This window comes from Cuculus canorus, chromosome 7 (assembly GCF_017976375.1).
Source record: "Cuculus canorus isolate bCucCan1 chromosome 7, bCucCan1.pri, whole genome shotgun sequence".
NCBI lineage: Eukaryota > Metazoa > Chordata > Aves > Cuculiformes > Cuculidae > Cuculus > Cuculus canorus.
In genome coordinates, this window is record NC_071407.1 from 19,562,524 (window position 1) to 19,578,410 (window position 15,887).

General features: G+C 41.7%; 1 protein-coding gene across 1 annotated transcript; it reads left to right on the forward strand.

Annotated features, from left to right (window-relative positions):
• The first annotated feature begins 134 nt into the window (after positions 1-134).
• Positions 135-4,934, forward strand: GDF2 (growth differentiation factor 2). The gene is made up of 2 exons (XM_009570686.2): positions 135-1,268; positions 2,927-4,934. Exons 1-2 carry the CDS (start codon positions 923-925, stop codon positions 3,865-3,867), a joined length of 1,287 nt encoding a protein of 428 aa, XP_009568981.1. The 5' UTR covers positions 135-922; the 3' UTR covers positions 3,868-4,934.
• Positions 4,935-15,887: the final 10,953 nt, after the last annotated feature.

A 15,887-nucleotide genomic window follows, 5' to 3' on the forward strand; every position in this document is an offset into this window, starting at 1 on the left:
CCTCATGTATTAACAGCATCAGCATCTTCATAGATAATTTTCTGTATCTTCATGGAGAACTTTTACTTCCGTGTGGCCTTAGAAGGCCTAGTTCTGTCTTTATCTTGAGGTCACTGAAATAATGACTGGTCATTCTTGGACTGGATTGACCATCAGAATCTAAGACATATATTACTTAAGATACTATAAAAACAAGACTAAATTCCCATAAGCAAAGGAATCAAATCGAAAATGACAAGCCTGCAAATGCTTGACACAAACCAGATATTTTAATGTGTACAAACAATAGCTCTTGGCTGATAAACGGAAAGAAGTTTTAAGGTTGTTTCTATTGTCATGAGATCACGTCTTGCAGAATCACAGGTCTCCATCAAATGACTAGGGATTTTCTGATGGCACATGAAGGGACTATAACAAATAATTGAGAGTTGTCATTTACCAACAGAGTAACTTTGTTCTACATCTCTGTTTTCCAGTCATGATGAAAACAGTGTAATCTTCTACGTCCCTAAGAAAGCTTCTCTCTGTGTTGGCAAGGAAATGATAGAGAAGTGTAATTAAGCAGCGATGACCCTAAAGTGAAATGTGGATTCTTTACAGTATACAATGTCCTTCCCACCAGCTACATGTGTTTGTCAGATGTTTATAGAATCTTCATTAACTAAGAGCTTTGCTAGATAACAGAAGCTGAAGCATGGCATCAATGACTCTGATAAGGGCAAGTGTACAACCAATCTGCTTGACAACTGACAAGAGGCTGGGGTTTGAAGCAGACTGCAAAAAGAACACAAGAAAGAGATTTGCAAAGGGCATTCTAGTTGTTTGCCTTCCATCTCCTTTTCTCTGTAACAAAACAAGATTTTTAATCAGCTAAAATATCTTTGCTCTCTTGTCTGTCCATCAGAAAGTAAATCTAGAAGAAATGCATTACTTTGGAGTATTAGCTACCCTGTCCGTTTTCAACATCATTGCCTGTTTGACAACAGGCAAGCCTTTGGAAGACTGGGACAAGCTGTCAGCTGTGGGAAAGTCTGATGCACACTTTCATGATCCTGTGGGAGTGGAAGATGAGACTCATTTTGACTTTAAATCTTTCTTGGAGAATATGAAGATGGACTTACTAAGGAGTTTGAATTTGTCAAGAGTCCCCTCAAAAGTGAAGACCAAAGAAGAACCACCACAGTTTATGATTGATTTATACAACAGATATGCTGCAGACAAGTCCTCCATTCCTGCATCAAATATTGTAAGGAGCTTCAGTACTGAAGGTAGGAGAAGTCCTAAATATGAGGACTAGAATTTTTAAAGAAGTACATGGACAGTAGTTATTCAGATTCTTTCAAAATTCAGAAGGAATTGAGTGCCTAACTTCCACAGATTCTTTAGAAACAAAACAGATTAAATTTTTGGATTGTAGTTTTGCTCTGTAGTCTCTTTTACTCTTTAAAATATAATATTACCTTTCATTCTTTTCTTCGATATTTTCACTGTAAAATTTTCTCAAACACATCAGCTGACACGATGCACAGGGTAACAGGGTTTGCTCGAATCATTTTTCTCAAAGCTAGAAATCTGGGACTGAGTTCTAGTGTTAGTATGCAAACTTTTTATCACCTATAATTGAGACATCCAGGCCAGAAAGATCTTCTTTCAGGTGGGCTCTTCTCATACTTAAAACCAGAGCAGCCAACTGAGAAATGTGTTTCTGGATCCAAGCAAGCAACAGCACTGCTCCCCCAAAGTTCTAGTTTAAAAGGAAAGATTTATATAGACATGGGTACTCAAGCTTGTTTCAACTAAAAAAAAGAATCAAGATCACTGCCTGCATAACATTACGTAGACTTTTAAATGCTCCATCAAAAGAAGCAGTAAAAATGTTAGAAGTTAATGCAATCCTTGTGATAAAAATGAGACCAGGAGATCCAAAGCTTCTGTTTCTATGAAAAACAGGCATACATACGTAATGGCACTACACAGAACTCCAAATTCCCAAATTAGTGCCCTTAGTCCTGAAATGGAAACAAAACTTAATGGTATGACCTAGATTATAATTTCCATATCTCACTCTCCTCTCTGACTGCTTTAGTGGGTAAATGCTGTAAAGAAGTACCAACATTAGCCAATTAAAATTGCATTAAAACCCAATCATGAGGAATTATCTTACACTGACCATTAAATAGACATCAGATAGTGATGAGTTTTAAACACTACCTATCTGATCTTCCAGCCAAATATCTGCCCCTCCCAAGGCAGAGCTGCTGGTACTGTACATAACTTTGCAGGAAAACAAACAAACAGAACCGACAAAAGTTCAGTGGGACCAGCCTGGAACAGACTGATACAGGGACGTGAAAGGCCATTTAACACCAATTCCCAATTTAGACAGACTTCAAGCAAAGTCCCAGTAATCCAAGCTGCTTTCAAAGTAACTTGAAGACAACAAAAACCTCAGCATAGCTAGTTCTTAGATACACTTAAATAGGTAGTACACTCCTCTGTGTTGGTAGGCCAGTTCATCCCATTGCATGATGATAAGAGTAAGAAATTCATAGGATTTTTTAGGAAATCTTTGCATAAAAATCTCTTCAGGAAATAGCTAAATAGAAAACTCTCCAGATGCATTATTTATGTACTTAATACTGACCAGAATCATCCACAACTTGTTCTAGGCAGACTTTTCATGCTTTCCTCCACGCATTCACCTGACCATGCAATCTTGGTGAAAATACTATCAAGACCAGGGACCTCATATTCCACTTTTCAATCCCTGCCCTTGAAACTCAGCCAGAAGATGGTATTAATTCTTTTCTTAATGCTGGGTAGCCATGTTCTTATTTTATCCCAAAAAACATCCTGAGTCTTTTAAAAGCAAGTTCCATGAACAGCCAGAAGCACTGTAACCAAGTGTTTTAATTTCCTATTGCAGATGTTGTTTCTTTAGCTTCACCAGAAGAAAATCCATTTCAGAAACACATCTTACTCTTCAACATCTCTATTCCACGATATGAGGAAATCACCAGAGCCGAACTGAGAATTTATGTCTCCTGTCACAGGGAAACTGGCTCTCTCTCTAAGCTGGAAGGCAACATGATAATTTACGATGTTCTAGATGGTGACCACTGGGAAAACCCAGAAAGCACCAAATCTTTCCTTGCCTCCCATAACATCCGGAAGTGTGGTTGGGAGATGTTTGAAGTGTCCAGCGCTGTGAAAAGATGGGTCAGGGCAGACAAACTGAAGACTAAGAACAAGCTAGAGGTTGTTATAGAGACTAAGGCTCTGGGTGGTTTCACTTGTGGGAAGATGGATATTAGTGTTACGCCTGACACTAAAAATCTGCCCCTGTTAATAGTGTTCTCCAATGACCGCAGCAATGGGACAAAAGAGACCAAAGTGGAGCTCCGGGACATGATTGTTCATGAACAAGAAAGTGTGCTAAAGAAATTAGGAAAGAATACCACTTCATCTGAAGAGGAAGAACAAGAATATGAAAAGGCCATGACTGGGCCCCACCAGCATTCCTCTAGAAGCAGGAGAAGTATTGGAGCTAACCACTGCCGGAGAACCTCCCTCCATGTGAACTTTGAAGAGATTGGCTGGGATTCTTGGATCATTGCACCAAAAGATTATGAGGCTTTTGAGTGTAAAGGAGGTTGCTTCTTCCCTCTGACAGATAACGTTACCCCAACAAAACATGCTATTGTCCAAACTCTGGTGCATCTCCAAAACCCAAAGAAAGCTTCCAAGGCCTGTTGTGTTCCAACCAAATTGGATTCTATCTCAATTCTTTATAAGGATGATGCTGGTGTGCCAACTTTAATATATAACTACGAAGGGATGAAAGTGGCAGAATGTGGCTGCAGGTAGCATACAAGGCAGAATCTCTAAGAATAAGAAGATGATCTTTTTCTGCTCTGTATAAATGTGTACATTAGTGATACAAATGAAAATCCTTGCAAACAACATCTGGAGCAAGGTATGCGGTTTTAAAGGAAAACTGGCAGTTTAAGAACAGCAGTCACTGTAAATAGCCTGCATTATATATCATAGTAAAATGAATACTGGATTAAAATATTGTGAGGTCCAATGAACTATGTGTTATTTGGCAACAGTGACACAATTTGAATAGCTTATCTCAACTTTTCTGTTCCACTGATACTGTTTAGTTCACAAACTAAAGGAGTTTCAATAGAGATTTAGGATGACTGTAAATGTTTAACAGGTATTGAAATGCAATTCTCTCAAACAACTCTGACATTTTAAACTTCTTTTAAGCTCAGTAAATGGGATTTAGCCTGCATGGTAGAGTCAGGAGGCTAAATCCTGCAAGTCTTTTCTCATATCAGTAATCTCAGTGGCTTTACAGGCAAATTATTTCTCCTGTATGTGAAGATTCACAGTATTCAAAACAGAGGAGATTCAGTCTTATTTCATCCTGAAGTTTCCTTCTGTGGGTAGCAGGTGCCTTGGTTTCAGCTTTCTTATCCTCAGCGTCCCTATTTTTACCCCGTTATGGCACATACTTGAATGATAAGAAGTGCAGTCTTCCGCTTCTAAGACACTGTTTCCTAGGAGGAACAGCAGCCCTTATCTCCGCACAAAGATAAGGAGCCACTTTGACCTACTGCATATTCTTAGTATTTCTTTGCAAGAACAGGCAGTCAAATAGCGTTCAGCCTTAGAAGCTGTATCCTAAGATCAGTGGTGGTTGGGAGAGCTCAGCAGTTGTGAAAACCCCAGGCTACTTATTTAGAGGCCCAATTATGTCTTTGGAGTCTGATATTATGCTCTGATTTTTTAAAAATGTCTTCTTAGGAGAAACTATTTTAAATATTAAATTCTTTCACCACTTGCAAGTCTGGAAAAAAAATGTGAACTTTTGTGTTCTGTGAGACTTATACTGCTGTGTGGGAAATACACTATCACACAATAGTACTCCTGACTTCAGTTGTATTTTCACTAAAAGGACACCACCTTTCCTGCAATTAAAGGAAACTTTCTGTGATTCTAATGAAGGTTTTGCTTGTAGAAGAACAAGACAAAGTGTCTTTTGTTGGTTTCAGGTGATAGGTGTAAGTGCTGTACAATGCCACCATAGTCCACCTCACTTCTACTCTTCCTTTCTTTCATGCAAACATGCACATACAAAAAAAAAAAAAAAAAAATCTATCAGAGAACACTTTTGATCCAAACCCATAGCAAACTAAACATCTGTTCAAAATGGAGAAGAATACTGATGAGGCAAAAATCTAAACAGTAGCTTAATGTATGGAAGCAACAGCATTTAAATGGATCCATATGTTTTAAATAAGGGCAGCCTGTGGGCATGACGAATTCATTTGGCATGAACAGGTCAGCTTGAAATCTAATACACAGTTTATTTACTATTGTTAACTTAACAGAGCAAATAGCAGGTGAGTGTGAGCAGGGCAGTTGTAATTCCATCAAGAACTGCTGGTTACATCACAAGCCATGAGCACAAAGCACGATTCACCAGAATCCTTGGACTGATTTACAGTCTTTTTCTTTAGAACTGGGCTGCATTTGGATCAAATCCAAGATCTGGGTCTATGAAAACTCCACCCATCCATAGCTGCATGTCACTAACCTCTTAAGACTCCCACGGCAATCCTCTCATTTTACCATTCCCCACTGGCTTCTGTCATCTTATGGTCATCATTACGTATTCCTTCTTTCAGAACCCGCTATGTTCTCTCCTTGGTTTGTTCATGTCTCCTAAGATCATGACATTTTGCACAATTTCTGTTAATTGAGTGGAAGAAACCACCAAATAAACACTCGGTCTGATCATATTAGAAAAGTTACTCACCCATGTTGCAAGGTAATTGTAGATGTGTGCCCTTAAGTCATCTAAACACAAGGTCCTACCTATGTTTTGACTTCATTGAATACAGGAATTTGTCCATAATTAAATGAAAAATTAGGGAAAGGGAAAGATCAGTCTCCACATGCTCACAGAGAGAAATTCTCAAGAATTAATTTTTCTGGGTTTTTTCACATTCTGAAGTCAAATATTGATCCATGTTACCCAAACATACTTGGAGGGGAAAAAAAGAAAAAGACCCAAAGCCATTTTTTGCCTCAACAACTCAGATCCTAGCTATGGTATCAGAATTACAGAGAAGCATTACAGATCCCTTCCCAAAACTCTACAACAAGTCATTTTTGTATTTCAACCAAAAAATTCAATTGCTCTTCCAGCCCACTTTAACGTTCACATTCCCACAAGCATAACACTTTGGTTGGTACAGCAGTAAAATGAAACACAAATCTTTCCATAGGGTGATAATCAAGGTCAAGAAGAAATAAGAACCCAGTGGTGACTACAGATGCTACCTACAGCATGGCTGAAGTGAGTCAGATGAATGCTCAGTTTTAACACAGTAAATTCAGCAGCTTGATTTATGAAGTTTTGAACATTTGATTTTAAACAATTGCTCAAGTTCCCTCACATTTCAACAGCTTTAGGATGCAAAGAATCAGCCAGGTGGCCAAGATGTGCTAGGGAGTATGCAGGCTGCAAAAAAGCAGGCAAAACACCTTGTCCCCTGCATCAAGCTAGGCCCCAAAGACACTGAGAAAATCAGCCCTTATCATTGAGTTCTAACATCGATCAGAAGTTTGCTGCTACCGAGGAGGAGGCTGGGGTTTCTGCACTGTCCTGCAGATGCACAGTTAAATTTAAAACTTATTTGTTTAATACAAACACGTGGCCGGAGCATGCCCTTGTACAAAGGCGCGTTAGCTATCTGTGTAACAGCCCTGTAACATCAGAATCACCCTCTGACTCCACAGCCAATTTTAAGGCTAGCCTATAGCACTTCAGCCTTAATAGATAAACATGGTAAGCTGGTAGAAGCTGGTCAGGAGATAGAGCTAATGCTATTTTTACACTGCTACCCACCTTCTCTGTGTATAAAGCAGGACAACGTCCCCTGATCTCATCCACTCCTCTTTTCCGTGTCCCAGCGCAGAAGAACAGCAGGTGCAACTTACCACTTAGCGACAACTCCATTTCCACTATTCTTTTCTACAGGTGAAGAAGCAATAACTTCATGGGAATCTGGAGGTGTTCAGCTTGTATCTGCTCAGAGATCTTTATCCTGGAAAGCTCCTGACAATGTAGAAATGTTAAGCTAGAATTGCTGGTTCCTGATATCCAGAATAATAGGGTTTAGACTGCCTCTCATGGAGCCTTCGACACAACTGTGCTTTAACACAATTAACATGGCTCCTAGCCCACAGCTGATTCTACTTTCCAGCCTCCTCAGAGCCTGGTCATTAGTTTACCGGGTAGGAAATGCACACAGGTGGGTGGCCATGAACACTGTAGTTCCACAAAGGCACACACTGTGAGCTCCAGGAGATATCAGTACCTTGCTGTAGGTCCTTATAGGCAGCACTGAATAGAAGTTCATTTCTGCAAAGAAGAGCTGAAGAGGCAACACCCCCATCCTCAAGCACATAACAGCAGCTCCATGTCCCCTCTGGCTGCTCTGAACCGCTAACAGGACTCTGCATCTGCCTGCTAGCCACTTCCCTTCTCCTCGTGTTAACTCCTCAACGCACCCTCCTTTGTGCATGTAGCAGAGACAAAAACAGGGCAGGACTCTCTGCAACCTCTGGAGAGTGGGGGCACAAGGCGCAAGGGCAGAAGGTGCAAGGTACAAGTGCAGGCATCTGAGGTGCAAATCTCCGTGCTGCTACAGGGTTGACCGAGGCCTACAAACTGCCTCGGAGCCATCTTTGGCCCCTCATCAGCCTTCGGAGCTTCCTCCAAGCCCTACCACCACACTGCCTCAGTGCCTTCGTCAGGTTGCGAGGGGCTGCCAGGCTGCCCCCCCCCACAGGTGCCCGGTCTGAGGGGCCTCACTGCTGCCTCTGCATCCAGATATTCTCACACATTTTCTTACTTGCCCTTGCATAGCACATTAAAATATCTCAGCTTAAAGGTGCCTCCTGCCATCTCCCTCTGGGCTGCCCACAGCCTGCTTTGACCTCTCCACGTCTCTGAGCAGCCATGTCTGTGCTGGAGGCTTCCAGGCTGCCTCAGCAATGTGTCATCCCCAAGAGCTGCTTCAGAGCCGCCCATTTTGGTTTTCGTAGAATCATAGGATGGTTTGGGTTGGAAAGGACCTTAAAGATCATCCAGTTCCAACCCCCCTGCCATAGGCAGGGACACCTCCCACTAGAATAGGCTGCCCAAGGTCCCATCCAACCTGGCCTTGAACACTTCCAGGGATTGGGCAGCCACAGCTTTCCTGGACAACCTCTTCCAGTACCTCACCACCTGCATTGTGAAGTATTTCTTCCTAATGTCTAGCCTAAATCTTCTCCTGTCCAATTTAAAGCCATTCCCCCTGTCCTATCACTACATACCTTTGTAAAAAGTCCCTCCCCAGGTTTTCTGTAGCGCCTTCAGGTACTGGAAGGTCGCTATAAGATCTCCCTGGAGCCTTCTCTTCTCCAGGCTCGACAAACTCTCTCAGCCTGTCCTCATAGCAGAGGTGCTCCAGCCCTCTGATCATCTTCGTAGCCCTCCTCTGGACTCATTCTAACAGCACCATATCCTTCTTATGGTGGGGATCCCAGAACCGGGCACAGTATTCCAGATGAGGTCTCACAAAAGCAGAATAGAGGGGCAGAACCACCTCCTTCGACCTGCCAGCCACACTTCTTTTGATGCAGCCCAGGATATAGTTGACCTTCTAGGCTGCAAAAGTGTTTTGCTAGGTCATGTCGAGCTTCTTATCAGTAAGCACCTCCAAGTCCTTCTCTGCAGGGCTGTTCTCAATCGTGTCATCCCTTTTGTCCTCTCCCTTAAAGCTTCTGCTGGAACATCAGCCATAATTCAGCTAAAAGCCTCGCTGGAGAATGGCTTCAGTGTAGCCCTGGAAAACAGCAGACCCTGAGTCAGTCCCCTCACCGAGGTGTATGGTTTGGCTGGAGGCTGGCAGACTTGCCATTGGCCCTCACAAAAGCCTTTACGCTGGCACAGCACACCAGAAGAGCTGAGCAAGCAATGTCTTGGCAGCCTGGGCTTTGGTGCTGGGCCAATAACCACAACTTCTGATCCAGCAGCTGGGGGAAAACCTGGTTCTTTACAACAAACCAGATAGCTTAAGATGCCAACAGCTGGTCTGTCAGGATGTGCTGGACACTTCCATCCTACATCAGCGTCACCAACAACAGTGCCAGGATGTGTTTGACGAGTCATCAGAGATGTCAGGCCTTCAGCAGAACAGTCCCTAGAAATCAGCCTAGTGGCAGCCGTTCACCATGCCTGGCCACTAAACAGAGGCTGCTATGTGTGGCTGGAGTTCTCACTGTTTCAAATAACAGCCTCAGGACAGGAGGGGCTTTGATGCAGTATTTAATAATCACTGTTTGCTATCAGCAAACTCTATTTGGTGCACTACGCTGAACAAACGTGTAAGTCTACCAGAAATGTAGGATCTAGAGGATATAGACAATATAATGCAAATACATAATACACCACTTCTCTGAGGACTGCACATTGATTTCCCCTTTTTGTTGAAAGATTACTTGCCCAAATTGAAAATTATGTTCCTGAACTAGCTCAGGTTGGATAGCTGCAATGTATCTTCCTGAAGCCCTCCCGAATTTTCTGCTTACTGACAATATGGCAGTTCAACTGTTCAGTGAAACTGGTCAATACGAGTTTACCACAGCTGTGCTGTGTGAGCTGTGATGATTCTGCACCTGCTCCTGGCTGAAATTAGAGAGGTTTCAAAATGAGAATATACATTTTTCTGCCCTCCCCCAATCTTTCAACAAAAATATAAATTGTCTTCTCATTTTTTTTTTTACATTTCTTTTTCTTGGTCACTGTAAAAAGAGGAAAGGGAAGGGAAGAGAAGGGAAGGGAAGGGTAATATTAACCGAAGAAAACAGAAATCCAACATGTTTTTAATTTAAGTATTTTTATTACAAATGTAATCATTAAAGAAATCACTTGAATTGCTATTTCCACTTTTATAAAATGGAAAGCTTTTCCGCATTAAATAAAACTGAAAGTAAACTTCCAACAGCTTCAGTTTTAATTTTATACAGGTTTGCGCAGCATAAGAACTGAAAGACCTAGGGACAAACCCTAACTTTACATTTTTGGCATGGAAATTATAAAGGAGTCTAAGAGTGATATTATTCATTGTTTGTATTACCAAGAGCCCTAGGAAGCCAACTCAGGGACAAGGTTCTCTTTGTGCTAAATAGTACAAGAACAGAAGAGAAAAGACAGTCTTAGATCATACCTATGCAATCCAGTCACACCCACTGCAGACAGCCATGAAGTAGCACTGACCCAGACATGTACATCTATAAAAGGCAGCGGAGGTTTGTCTAGAAATACTTACCAAAGTCCTGGAAACATTAAATATTTCATTAGCATAGTCCTGTGCTTGAGCTAATAAACCCTGCTTTTCAGTATTTAGGAACCCAGTATCACCTTTACATTAATTCTGACTCTTACATAGAATTTAAAATATGTCTGTATGAGAAGGCTCTATTAAAACCAAAAGTAGTTTATATCTAAATTGCACCTTTATCCTGCAGATATAGGCTCAAAATTCATTTTTGCAAGCAAAAAAACCCGCTCTTGCTGCCACCTTCAGATGAGCCTCCTGCTACTGCAGTGACTATCAGTGGTAAATCGTTCATGTGAGCCTGATGAGGGAATGGTGAAATCAGCCACAAATGAGAACCAGAGAGTATTGGAGCGAAATGCATAAAGCAAAAACTATATAGAAAAACATTCAATCTCGCTGTTGTGGAAGGTTTTTAGCATGTGATCTGAGTGATGCAGACCATGCACGCCTGCTAGTCTGGGACAGATAAAAGAAAATACCTCTTCTCAAGTATGTGGGTAGTTCAAACCCACAGGAAGTCAGAAAATTAAATACTTGTGGACAGATTTTAAAGGATCATAAAGTTTTATGAGTTATAAAAGCTAGAGCTAGGCCTGAGCTATTGAGTTCAGCTCAGAACTAAAATCAAAATGGGGATTTGGCTTGGGTTATATTAAGAATTGGAGTTGATGGTGGACTTACATTTTGGATGTACGTACCCAGAGTTCAATAAACAGACTTGCATTAAACATGTTTGATGAAAATTTAAGCTATATGTGTCAAGCAATGTCCAATATCTTTCAAGTAAATAGCAATGCTCCAAAGCTGAAAGTATCCATACTACATAAGGAAGGATTCTTACTTACCTTCTAACACCACCTATAAAGCATTACCAAGGTGAGTGATACACATTGAATTCAAGGCAAAACAAATAAATTGCTGAACAGATCCAGTGTGGAAAAGTAGTTTTTTCCAAAGCCCTGGCTCTTTTAGTCATGCATGTTGGGAAAAGCAGTTATTTTACATTTGCATTGTGAAGACAGCTTTGTTTCTGTGTGCTAGTGATAAAGTGCACAAGGAAGAATACGAATCTGAATTTGAAGAATAAATTGAGCAGCGAAGTATTGCTGTATTTTGGCTTTTACTGTGTAAAATTAATCATAATATTGTATATATTTCTCAAAATTCTAGCTTCATAAAAACCTTAGGTACAGTTTCCAGCCCTTCTGATATGAAAATCTTCAGAAAATTCTATGAAGCAAAATAAATGTTAGAAAAACAGAGAAATCCAGAAAAATTTAATTTCTCTACTTTATGGTAAATAATTTAACCTTATTTCCACCATTATCCCATACTTGGTAAATAGTTTTATATAAATACATGTGTCCATCATGTACTATATACTGAAGCATTAAATGAGAATGTACTATGTGTGCTCTGCAAGCATGCAGCTTCATTCTTTTCTCCTGGCTTGGAAAGCTGCATGCTTAAAGCTACTGTGCAAACAGACAGAAATAGAGATCCATCCTGACATATTCTTAGGGACATAGATTATTGTACTTTTTTTCCCAATTTTCCAAGAAACAAAATAGGGGACCCATGGAACAACAGAACCTCCTAGCCTAGTAGGCAAAATATCTAACTATTCCACGTTCACATATTTTTACTTCACTGTTTAGATCATATGTATGCTTCTTTATCATTATATTTTGTTTCCATCATAGCAAAATTAGTTAGTCTGTATCTTCCCTTTCAAGTTAATTGAAAATTGTTGGAACACACAAGAATTGTTAACAGTAAGGTAAGATTAAAATGTTAAGCACTCCAAAATGGGAAATGCCAGAATTCTCTATGCATCATCCCCGTCTTGGTCTTATGCATCAATTACACAATCACAGCTCATAATGGTTTTATTTCAGACCTCCTCTGCCTTAGTCAGTGCATAGAGCACATGGTGCCTAACAGTTGGGGATATGTGAAGTACAATATCTTGTCTACTGAATTTATTGTCTTAATGTACACTACAGTGTATGCAATTATTCCTGCGGTAACAGCGTTTAGAGACAATATGAAAGATTGAAATAAAGGTATGGTATGTGGTAGACATCAATGTAGCAAAATAGGTCCCCTGCTCCAAAAAACTTTCCAAGCTAGACAGACAGAGGAGCCATGGGTTAGAAAAGTAATAGAAATCAGATTGCCCAAGGTCCTGTCTGCTGTATTGGCCACACAAAGAATTAATGCAGCTATGGCAATAAATCCTGTAGTTCAGAAGTCTGTTTCAAAGTTGGGTTATGCTGGAGAGGTTTTGTTGCAGCCACCTTTGTCCTAGAGTGTTGGGTTGTTCTTTGCAGGAAGAAGACAAGAAGAGCAATTCAATCTGGTGCTAATGCCTTGGAGTTAGGTCTGTGATGGATGTCACACATTGTCACAATATAGAAGAGACCCCACAAATTCAGAAGATAAAACAGATCGGCATCTCACTGCTTGTCTACCAATGAGTCACACAGAATGTTGCTATGGCAGACTGGAAGTTTGCTTACTTATTTAAACATAGAATCATAAAATCATAGAACAGTTTGTGTTGGAAGGGACCTCAAAGATCATCCAGTTCCAAACCCCACTGCCATGGCAAGGGACAACCTCCATTAGACCAGGTTGCTCAAAGCCTCATCCCACCTGGCCTCAAACACACCCAGGGTTGGAGTATCCATGACTTTTCGAGGCAATCTGTTCCAGTGCCTCACCACCCTCATAGTAAGATTTTTTTCCTCACATCTAGTCTAAATTTCCCCTCTTTCAGCTTAAAGCCAACACCCCTTGTCTTATCACTACAGGCCCCCGTAAAAAGTCCCTTTCCAAGTTTCTTGATGGCTTCCTTTAGGTACTGGAAGGCTGCTATAAAGTCTCCATGGAGCCTTCTCTTCTCCAGGCTGAACAATCCCAACTGTCTCAGCTTTTCTTCACAAGAGACATTCCATCCCACTTATCATCTTCATGATTCTACTCTGGACCAAACCTAATTGGTCCATGTCTTTCTTGCACTGAGTACTCCAGAGCTGGACACAGTACTGCAGGTGGGGTCTCAGCAGAGTGGAGCAAAGGGGCAGAATCACCTCCCTCAGCTTGCTGGCCACACTTCTTCTGATGCAGTCAAGGGTACGGTTGGATTTCCGGTCTGTGAGTGCATATTTTCAGCTTATGTCTGGTATTTTCCTCCATCAATACCCTCAAGTCCTTATCGGCAGGGTTGCTCTCAATTCCTTCATCCTCCAGTCTGTATTGATACCAGGGATTGTCCTGATCCACATATAGGACGTTGCACTTGGCCTTGTTAAACTTAATGAGATTTGCCTGGGCCCACTTCTCCAGTTTGTCCAGGTCTCTCTGGATGGCATCCTGCCCCTCCAGTGTGTCAACCACACCACTCAGCTTGGTGTCATCAGCAAACTTGCTGAGGGTGCACTTGATTCCACTGTCCCTGTCACCAACAAAGATGTTAAACAGTGACTGTCTCAATACTGATTCCTGAGGAATGTCACTTGTCACCAGTCTCCAGCTGGACATCAAGCTGTTGACCACAAGTGTTTGAGCATGACTATCCAGTCAATTCCTTATTCACCTAGTTGTCCATCTGTCAAATCCGTGTCTCTCCAATTTAGAGACAAGAATGTCAAGTGGAATGGTGTCAAATGCTTTGCACAAATCCAGGCAGATGACATGAGTTGCTCTTCCCTTATCCACCAACCCTATAACCCCATGGTAGAAGGCCATCAAATTCATCAGGCACAATTTGCCCTTAGTGAAGTCTTATTGGTTGTCACCAATCACATCCTTATTTTCCATGTGCCTCAGCAGAGTTTCCAGGAGGATCTGCTCCATGATCCTGCCAGGCACAGAGACTGACCAGCCTGTAGTTCTCTGGATCTTTCTTATTTCTCTTTTTAAAGTGAATGCTATGCTTCCCCTTTTCCGGTCAGTGGAAACTTCTCTGGACTGCCACAATTTAAATGTGATGGATTGTGGTTTAGCAATTTCATTCGACAGTTCTCTCAGGATCCATGGACTTGCGTGCTTCCAGTTTCTTTAGATGGTCTCGAACCTGATCTTCTCCTACATTGGCTGGTTCTTCTTTCACTCAATCCCTGTCTTTACCTTCTGCAATTTGGGTGGTATGGCTTGAGCCCTTTGCCAGTGAAGACTGAGGCAAAGAAGTCATTGAGTACCTCAGACTTCTCCATATCCTGGGTAACCTGGTCTCCCGTTTCCTTCCTGAAAGAGCCCACATTTTCCCTAGTCTTTCTTTTATCACTGACATACCTATAGAAGCTTTTCTTGTTGCCCTTGATGTCTCTGGCCAGATTTAATTCTATCAGAGCTCTAGCTTTCCTAACCTGATCCCTGGCTTCTTGGACAATTTCCTTCTATTCCTCCCAGGCTACCTGTCCTTGCTTCCACCATCTGTAAGCTATCTTTTTTTTTGTGGTTTTGTTGGTCCAGGAGCTTTTTGTTCACCTAAGCAGGCCTCCTGACATTTTTACCTGACTTCCTCCTTGTTGTCACTCCTGAGGTTGGAGGTGGTGATCCTTGAATATTAACCAGCTTTTTCTGATCCCTGTTCCCTCCAGGGCTTCACCCCATGGTACTCTACCAAGCACATGCCTGGAGAGGCCGAAGTCTGCTCTCCTGAAGTCTAGGGCAGTGAGTTTGCCATGCACCCTCATCACTGCCCTATGGATCTTGAACCCCTCTATTTCACAGTCACTGCAGACAAGGCTGCCCATGAGCTTCACAATCCCTGCCAGCCCTTCCTTGTTGATGAGAACAAGGTCCAGCATAGCACCTCTCCTCTTTGGCTCCTCTGTGACTTGAAGAAGGAAGTTATCATTAGTACATTCCAAGAACCTCTTGCATTGCTTTTGCCTTGCTGTGTTTTCCCTTCAACACAGGGCTTGTGAATGCGAAGCTGCTCCTTCTCTGTCTATAGAGGACTTAATTTTCTTAGTCTTCCTGGTATGGTAGTCTCTGGCAGACCCCCACTGTAACATCATCTCTCTTTACCCTCCCTTTAATACCAACCTGTAAGCTCTCAGTTCCTTTTTCATTCCCAGGCAGAGCTCCATGCACTCCATCTGGTCACTGACATAGAAGGCAATGCCCCCTTCCTTGTCTCCCTTGCCTGTCCTTCCTAAAGAGCCTTTATCCTTCCATTCCAACACTCCAGTCATAGGAGCCATCCCACCATGTCTGTGATGCTAGTAAGACCATAGCCCAGCAGGCTATGTTCGTTTGATCAATTTGTGTTTGTATGTTGCATACAGACACAAATCAACTATAGGATGATGAGGCTATTCCTATACAGACGTTAAATGAGGAAACTTAACAAAACTCCTTTATTACTACAATTGAATGACCCAGAAAGGGGACTGCAGTAAACTTTGCATGTATGAGTAGCAGGCTTTATTCATTTTTCTTGAGGATATGGTTTAGTGGTAAAAT

Excerpts from the sequence above, each read along its gene's own strand:
- GDF2 (XM_009570686.2), top strand. The coding sequence starts at position 923 with ATGCATTACTTTGGAGTATTAGCTACCCTGTCCGTTTTCAACATCATT. Across the intron at positions 1,269-2,926 it reads AAGGAGCTTCAGTACTGAAG|ATGTTGTTTCTTTAGCTTCA; the intron begins GTAGGAGAAGTC and ends TTCCTATTGCAG.